This window comes from Salvelinus alpinus, chromosome 1, assembly GCF_045679555.1.
Source record: "Salvelinus alpinus chromosome 1, SLU_Salpinus.1, whole genome shotgun sequence".
In the NCBI taxonomy this organism is placed as follows: domain Eukaryota; kingdom Metazoa; phylum Chordata; class Actinopteri; order Salmoniformes; family Salmonidae; genus Salvelinus; species Salvelinus alpinus.
The window spans coordinates 94289112-94297675 of NC_092086.1; the positions used below are offsets into that span (position 1 = coordinate 94289112).

Genomic DNA, 8564 nt, shown 5'->3' on the forward strand with positions numbered 1-8564 from the left:
CAAGTTTGTATGCGGCTTTATTAACTAAATTATTTCATTTTTCACATTGTTTGCAAACTGATATGTGGCATGTATTAAAGCCAAAATAACATGCAAAACAGGTGTGAGAGCAAAATTGCAAGATGATGTTATAATGTTGTAATTGCATCAAATGGTCGTTTTGAATAAGGGGTTGTTAGAACGCTCATCTGTGTGTGTTCTACTGAGGATGGGACTCTGGAAAATTTACGATGTCTTTGGGTGATACTGCATTCCAGAGCATGAGTTAATGTTTCTGTTCTATAAGATACCAGGGAGAGATGACTCCAGGGCCATACCTTGGTCTCTACACAATGATAACTGTGAATTATAAGTATCTTTCATACACATCTTAACCTTGTGACCCATTCCATACATCTGTTGTTTGTCATGTAGACAGAAGGAGGATGGACTTCGCTATAAAATGCTGTGGCTCAAACCAGCTCGTTGAGTTCTCAGTGATCACCTCCAGCGGTGATTACCGACCAGCTCCATTAGTGCAGTAATGAAATAATAAAGTTTGATTGTTTTGAAGAAATCTAAAAGTCTCTCCTTTTGATTACAATTATTCCACCAGACAGGCAATCAAAAATATATATTTTTTAAAAGGTAGGCCTCAAAACCTTCCCTGAATGACAGGTCACCACTGGAATTATGAAGCCTTTGTGTGCTTTTTCTATAACATAAATTTGTCAGAATTCACAAAAAGTGACTTTAGCTGATGAAGATGATCTCATAGGACAAAACGTATAAAATCTGCTAAGCCTGTGATTACCACATTCCTTATTTTGGGCGTTTATCACAAAACGCCATTCATTTCCCTCAGGCTTTGTCCAACAAACCATGGCGGAGTTATTGGTGCCACCAAAAAGACACAGTTACTATTTGTCTTACCCTTTAGCGTCGTACAAACTATAAACGTCATTTCCCGACAAAAATCAAAGAATGTTCAAATAGAATATGCACCAATCAGATTGTTAGATATGTTCTTCTCTATATAATTGACAACAATTGTTCCAATCACTGCATGTCTTCACGACATCCGCCTCCTCTCCGTCAGCAAATCTACTTTCTCATGCGTTATCAAGGTTGTTTGTGAAATCCATTCTCTGTTCTTTGTATAGAGCGATTTTCCCTGCTACGTGCGTTGGAATCGTATTGACCCAAACATTTATTTTGGTAAAGGTATGAAGTAATGGTTGGATATACAAAAATTGTGCTTTCATCTGAAAAGTATTTTATATTAGTTAGCAATATGTTGGATTCATTTGCTAGAAAAAAAACGAGTGTGCTAGCTAGCTATTGTTAGCTAGGAGTGGGGGTGATTAGCTTAGCTTGCTAGAGTTGTTGCTAGCCAGCTTCCCAAATGTATAAGGTAGCTAACTGCTAGCTATCGTTAGTTATCGAACGTGTGCTAATACGTTTTAGTTCGTTAACTGATTGTTTCAACATCGATGTTTGTTTGCTAGCTGCCAATCCACGCCTTGAACTAGTTAGCTAGCTAATTAGGTGGCTTTCAAATTCGGCTAGTTAGCGTTAACGCGTTAGGTAGTCGCTTTACTCTATCTTGACAATTAACTAACTAGCCAGCGATGTCGCATTTCATTACTTAGCCGATAGTAACGTTATCTCTCAAAACGCCACTCTTTACCATCTACTATTTGCTTGTTAACCAAAAATATTTTAGACTTTGTGAAATGATCAGTTAACGTTATATAACTAACTGAACACTTACAGTAGCTAACTAACGTTATATCGTTCATCTGGCTTTGGAATCTTTTTATTTTGTTTCATAACTAGCTAACCCGATTATGTTCTTTATAATTAATGTAGTGACTGTGTTAATGACTGTCCTTTTTATTAGATGCAAGGAAACTGGGGCCACCGTGGTGAACAGCAGAATCATGGCCCATCTAGACACCAGATGGAAAGTCAGAAAAAACCTGGCGATAACAGCAATGGACAGCATGCAGATGAGCAGGAGAGCCCAAGTAAGATGGGATTCATTGCCTCCTGAGCCCTGTATTGGAAGGAAATGAAATCCTCCTGTATTAGATTATTATAATATTTTGTTTCTCTGTAGATGCTGGGATAACGATAGATCTACAGAACTTCAGGAAACCAGGAGAGAAGACTTACACTCAGCGTAGCCGTCTCTTTGTGGGAAATTTACCAACTGGTGTTACAGAGGCGGAGGTGGAGAAGTTGTTTTCCAAGTATGGCAAGGCAGCTGAGATTTTCATCAACAAGGACAGGGGGTTTGGATTCATTAGACTGGTAAGTTGCTAGTGTAGTGGATGACCAAGTGGATATCTACTGCCTTACTGAGATCTATAAATGCTGTCGCCCCGGATTCAGAATTGCCTTGGCATTTCCAGGTCAGTAGTATTGACAGTGCCTCGAGTGAGTTGTTACGTTGAGAAGGGTTGAAAGTTCGCACCCCGGTCAGGTGGAATTTCCACTCTGTCGCAGCAGCATATTCAAGTGATGGAAGTTATATTCCTCAATCCGAAATCATATGGAAAACAGACTGGCTGACCTCACACATGATTTGCACAACAAGGTGGCTGGAAGGTGTACGTTATGAATCTGAATGGTCAGATAGCTAGCAACAATGGGGAATCTTGGCTTCGTTTCAGCACATATCTTATTGATACCATGGCATGTTTTGACTGTCATGTCCATGCTCAAATTCGCTAGCCAACTAACAACTCTAACTAATGATGTATGTGAGACAAGCGCTCATTGTGCAAATGTTTTTGTTTTCTATTAACATTTGGAGACAAAATAGTTTACATGTTGTCAATAGTCTAAAGGCCGTCCGTGTGCTTCCCAGCCGAAACAGTTAGGAAGAGTTTGTGCATATTTTATAACAACATTTTGTGACGTTTTGGACTTCGGTGAGGGGTTTTTCAGCTGTTCGGGAGCGCACACTTTTTTTTTTCTGGTGGCAAGCTGAAGTCTACACCCCTTTGTTGGTGATTGGTCAGTGGTAGAGATGCTTCAATAGTCTTTGTCATTCAACCAGAGACAACTCATTTTCATGCACATTTTTTAATTGAGAAATACTGCAAACATATTAGATGTGAAATTGCGTGACTAAAATCTCATCTTAGATGCAGCGGTCTAAGGCACTGCATCTGTGCTAGAAGTGTCACTACAGACCCTGGTTCGATCCCGGGCTGTACAATTGGCCCAGCGTCGTCTGGGTTAGGGGAGGGTTTGTCCGGGGTAGGCCGTCATTGTAAATAAGAATTCGTTCTTAACTGACTTGCCTAGTTAAATGAAATATCTGACTTTTGAGGAAGTGTATGCTGGCTATGTCATCTCAAAATAGACAAACGGTGCTATTGTTGCTTTTTTTCTTATTTTTCAAGCCAAGGTATTTTAAGGCAGTATGCAAGCTGAGTTCGGTTGGGTGCCAGCCGAACTAATGCATACTGATGCCTTAATTCTTATGGCTGCAATCCCGTTAACGGGATGATATGACAACAGCCAGTGAAAGTGCAGGGCGCCAAATTCAATCAACAGAAATCTCATAATTAAAATTCCTCAAACATACATGTATCTTATACCATTTTAAAGGTAATCTTGTTGTTAATCCTACAAGTGTCATATTTCAAATAGGCTTTACAGCGAAAGCACCACAAACGATTATGTTAGGTCACCGCAAAATCACAGAAAAACAGCCAATTTTCCAGCCAAAGACAGGAGTCACAAAATGCAGAAATAGAGAAAAAGAATCACTAACCTTTGATCTTCATCAGATGACACACATAGGACTTCATGTTAAACAATACATATGTTTTGTTCGATAAAGTTAATATTTATATCCAAAAATCTCAGTTTACATTGGCGCCATGTTCAGAAATGCCTCAAATATCCGGAGAAATTGCAGAAAGCCACGTCAAATAACATAAATACTCATCATAGACTTTGATGAAAGGTACATGTTTTACATAGAATTAAAGATACACTTGTTCTTAATGCAACCGCTGTGTCAGATTTCAAAAGCTTTACGGCAAAAGCACAATATTCAATAATCTGAGAACAGCGTTCAGCCACAAAAGGAAGCCATACAGTTACCCGCCAAATTGTGCAGTCAACAAAACTCATAAAAAGCATTATAAATCTTCACTTACCATTGCTGATCTTTGTCGGAATGCACTCCCAGGACTCCCACTTCCACAAGAAATGTTTGTTTTGTTCGTTAATGTCCATCATTTATGTCAAAATAGCTATTTTTGTTAGTGTGTTTGGTAAACAAATCAAAAGTCAGAAAGCGCGTTCACTAAAAGCAGACAATGTCAAAAAGTTCCGTGACAGTCAGTAGAAACATGTCTAACGATGTGTTGAATCAATCTTTAGAATGTTTTTAACATAAATCTTCAGTAACGTTCCAACCGGAGAATTACATTAACTTCAGATATGCGATGGAACAGAGCTCCCTCTCATGTGAACACGCATGGTCAGGTCATGGTAGACCTGACTATTTCCTGTCTCCTTCGGCCCCACTTCACAGTAGAGGCATCAGACAAGGTTCTACAGACTGTTGACATCTAGTGGAAGCCGTAGGGAGTGCAAACTCATAGATATCCCATGGTTTGTTCAATTGGAGCTGTGTTGAAAATCTACCAACCTCAGAATTCCCACTTCCTGTTTGGATTTTTTCTCAGGTTTTTGCCTGCCATATGAGTTCTGTTATACTCAGACATCATTCAAACAGTTTTAGAAACTTCAGAGTGTTTTCTATCCAATACGAATAATAATATGCATATATTAGCAACTGGGACTGAGGAGCAGGCAGTTTACTATGGGCACCTCTATGCACCTTTCATCCAAGCTACTCAATACTGCCCCTGCAGCCATAAGAAGTTAAGCCAACCCTGTCTGTTTTGCCCTAAGTGTTGGATTTGTTGCTCAATAGCCAACCTTTCTATTTATGTGATCAATTTGGAAATGTTCTAATTTTATAATTTTCTACCAACAGGAGACAAAAACAGTGGCTGAGATTGCTAAAGCTGAACTTGATGAAACCTCATTCAGAGGCAGACAGTTGCGTGTGCGGTTTGCGACACATGGTGCTGCTCTAGCTGTGAGGAATTTGCCACAGTTCATTTCCAATGAGCTCCTGGAAGAGGCTTTCTCCTTCTTTGGCCAGATTGAAAGAGCCATAGTTATAGTGGATGATAGAGGGAGACCCACAGGAAAGGGGATTGTGGAATACACAGCCAAGCCTGCAGCAAGGAAGGCTCTGGATAGGTGTGCAGATGGAGCCTTTCTATTGACTGCGTAAGTTGTTATGCTGGAAATGTATTAAAACATGTTGACGTTTCAAATGCATTTGTTGTGAGGTTTTCAAAATGGCAGAAGTCGTCATGCTGATTGTTTTCTGCTTTCAGATTCCCCAGGCCAGTAACAGTCGAACCAATGGAGCAGTTTGATGAGGATGAGGGACTGCCGGAGAGGATTGTAAACAAAAACCAAGTTTTTCACAAGTGAGTAATCATACAGAGTTGGCATACTTTCTCAGAATGCATTGGTCAGAACTGTGCGTACAACAATCTCACACTTTGCTGCTGAAAAGAGGTACAATCCATAACTTGAAAATGTTGCGTACTGAGCTGTTTCTCTTATGTAAAATCTCTCCGCCAGGGAGCGGGAGCATCCACCAAGGTTTGCTCAGCCAGGGACATTTGAGTATGAGTATGCCATGCGCTGGAAGGCCCTTTTGGAGATGGAGAAGCAGCAGTATGAGCAGGTCGACAGGAACATAAAGGAGGCTCAGGAGAAGCTGGAACAGGAGATGGAGGCAGCCAGACATGAGCACCAGGTTGTCCTGATGAGACAAGGTATGCATGTATGGTCTCGGTCCACTCTAGAGACGCATATCAATACAAAGTTTAGGATACTGATGAACACAACGTGGTGTCTTATGGGAAAAGTGTCCTACCACCATATTTAGCCCAGAGGTCAATCGCATACCACACCGCTTGAATGTAGTCCTGTTAGCAATTGATTCATATGTTTTAGGTCTTTTGACTGGGTTACTAACAAATGGGGTATTCATCTCATTATAGACCTGCTGAGGCGTCAGGAGGAGCTGAGGAGAATGGAGGAGCTCCATAACCAGGAGATGCAGAAGAGGAAGCAGATGGAATTGCGTCAGGAAGAGGAGCATCGCAGGAGGGAGGAGGAGATGAGGATGCACACTGAGGAGAGGATGAGGAGGCAGCAGGAGGGCTTCAAGGGGAACTTCCCTGGAAATGTGAGTCTTTGCTTCTTGACACTGCTTAAATGCACAGATTTATTCCTCAATACACAGAAATTAAAGTTGCCTAAAATGTTTCTAAGCATCTTTACAATTGTTTTGTTTGTGGTTACTGGTATTCAGCAATCGGAAAAAGGACAAGTATTCGCTAAAAAAACAATTTTGGTTGGGTATTCTGAAAGCTGTATATTGTTTAATGTATCTGATTTAAGAAATACCTTTCATGTGTTTTTTATCTCTTTTTTTTTGTGGGAGCAGGAGATGCGGATGCACATGCAAGGTACGTTTTCCATTAGCGGTCAGATCTTCACTGAGCTATCAAGGGCACCATGTTATTTAGTATATATTGCATTGGTTTGCAGATGTGCTGTCTGTCTTGGTTTGGTGTAGGTCAAGGAATGAACAGAAACACAATGGGTGGTGTTGAAGGAAAGCCCAGCGGGCCCAACCCTGGAGCTGCCAACATGCCTGCTGAGAACCCCCCTTTAATGGTAATATAAGAGACCACTTAGAATAACAAACAATATATTTACATACCAAGATTAACTAATTTATTGTGCCAAGGAGAACATAAACAAGAATGTATTTGATCATTTCACCTCTGGTGTTCTAATGGTGTCATGTAAATGTCACTCATGTTATTTATTTTCTGTTTTCTCCAGCAGGGGGCAGGAAATGACACCATGCCCGTAGGAGGCCAACCTGGCTTCGCAAGAGGCCCTGGCCAAGGCCCTGCTGACTTTGCCAACAAGCGTCGCAGATTCTAAAATGATCAATTCAACTTTTTTACTTTTCAAACTGTACTATATTTTAAGTCATACATGGATTATTACATTTTATGTACTGTGAAAAATTGTATGGGGATTTTTTTTTAAAGTGTCAACTTGGCATTTACGTATTTCAGATGAATACTGCTTCTGTATAGACTTTCTTTTTATTCCTCAAAACCAGTGGTGTAGTGGAGGGTAAACGCAAATGCATTGCAAATGTGTGGAGTGTTGCTTTTTTCACCCTGACCGGCGATCAGTTTACCCACCTATTTTTATACCACTACACCACTCCTCAAAACAATGTACTTTTATATAGCAATAGTACATTTGTCACGCTCATTCTCTCTCTAAGCCTTTCTGAACAGCTTTAAATAAAATCTTAATTCCATGTAGGTTTTTTTGGTACTTTGTCATGTTTTAATGTTCATGTTAACTGTTAGAATGTAATCCTTTCCTTCAAAAGGCTGGTTTAGCGACGGTATAGAAGACATGCATAAGAGAATAATGTAGTTACAAGTATGATTTGGTCTTTTAAAGCATTTAGATTTTTACTAAAGCACTGCTATACATATCAGAGAAAATTATATGATATAGTATAAAGGTATTTGAGTGAAGCATACCATTGTTCCTATGGTCTAATGTACAAGTTGGTGTACTGTAAAATAGGGTGTTACTCTTTTTGCCATTTAACTCAAGTGTTTGTCTAGCAGTTCAACTTTTTGCCAGTCTACAACTCACCACATTGACAAACTGCGCTTGACATTTATTTACAGATCAAAACAAAAGGGTAATTCCCTATTGATTTGACATTCTTTGGGTCTGTCAGTAATATCTTTATTTTATAGTTGCCGTTAAATGGGGGCAAAAGCAAGCTATGATGTATTCCATGTTTTTAAAGGCAGCAGGAATATGTGGCAGGACATCAGGCTTGAACCCACAGCATGCTGTTTAGTGCAGACCTTAATTTAGCCATGAGACAGTCTCTCGTTAGCTTGACGTGTAGACTTAGCCTGCACGTTAACTACAAGCAACCTTCCAAGATCTCAGAAAGTAGGGATGTATCCTAATTCAAGCTTGGACCACATTGGTCTATCTGTAGAGAAATTAATAGAACACTAATATTCTGTATATTTGAGGGAACTTTAGTTAAGTGTTTCTACCCATCGATGCAATACAAGGTGGTCAATTTTGAAATGAGGTAATGCATCAGCAGTTTCTCTTGTCATTGCAGAACTTGTCAGAAATGTACAGATCAACTAACCCACGTCAGCTAATGTTTTTAGCCTGTTGATTTTGCTGTAATGTTTGAGTCATGCATTAATCATCGGTCAACAAGAGGGGACAGTGCTTGTGGCCATAGGACTGTGCCACATCTATTTCATGAGTGAAAAAGTTCGGGAAGCTCCGCAGTAAGCCACTTAAAGGACAACACTAGCTCACTGTCAAGTGTCACTTCAAAAGCACCAGTGGATAATACTAGGATGTGTAACCTTGAACTAGGCAAG

General features: G+C 40.0%; 1 protein-coding gene across 3 annotated transcripts; it reads left to right on the forward strand.

The window, feature by feature from the left end:
* The first annotated feature begins 1049 nt into the window (after positions 1-1049).
* LOC139534959 (non-POU domain-containing octamer-binding protein-like) lies at positions 1050-7451 on the forward strand. Of its 3 annotated transcripts, none has more exons than XM_071334525.1 (10): positions 1050-1203; positions 1883-2009; positions 2102-2295; positions 5009-5310; positions 5421-5516; positions 5674-5870; positions 6099-6286; positions 6548-6569; positions 6680-6780; positions 6952-7451. In XM_071334525.1, the coding sequence occupies exons 2-10, from the start codon at positions 1883-1885 to the stop codon at positions 7054-7056; spliced, it is 1332 nt and encodes a 443-aa protein (XP_071190626.1). In that variant the 5' UTR covers positions 1050-1203; the 3' UTR covers positions 7057-7451. The 3 variants fall into 3 exon arrangements, with proteins under 3 accessions (XP_071190626.1, XP_071190637.1, XP_071190636.1); XM_071334536.1 differs by having other exon boundaries at positions 6955-7451; XM_071334535.1 differs by having other exon boundaries at positions 1115-1197.
* Positions 7452-8564: the final 1113 nt, after the last annotated feature.

Coding starts and splice junctions, on each gene's coding strand:
- LOC139534959 (XM_071334525.1), top strand. CDS start 1,883: ATGCAAGGAAACTGGGGCCACCGTGGTGAACAGCAGAATCATGGCCCA. Junction 5,871..6,098: donor GGTTGTCCTGATGAGACAAG/GTATGCATGTAT, acceptor ATCTCATTATAG/ACCTGCTGAGGCGTCAGGAG. Junction 6,570..6,679: donor GATGCGGATGCACATGCAAG/GTACGTTTTCCA, acceptor GGTTTGGTGTAG/GTCAAGGAATGAACAGAAAC.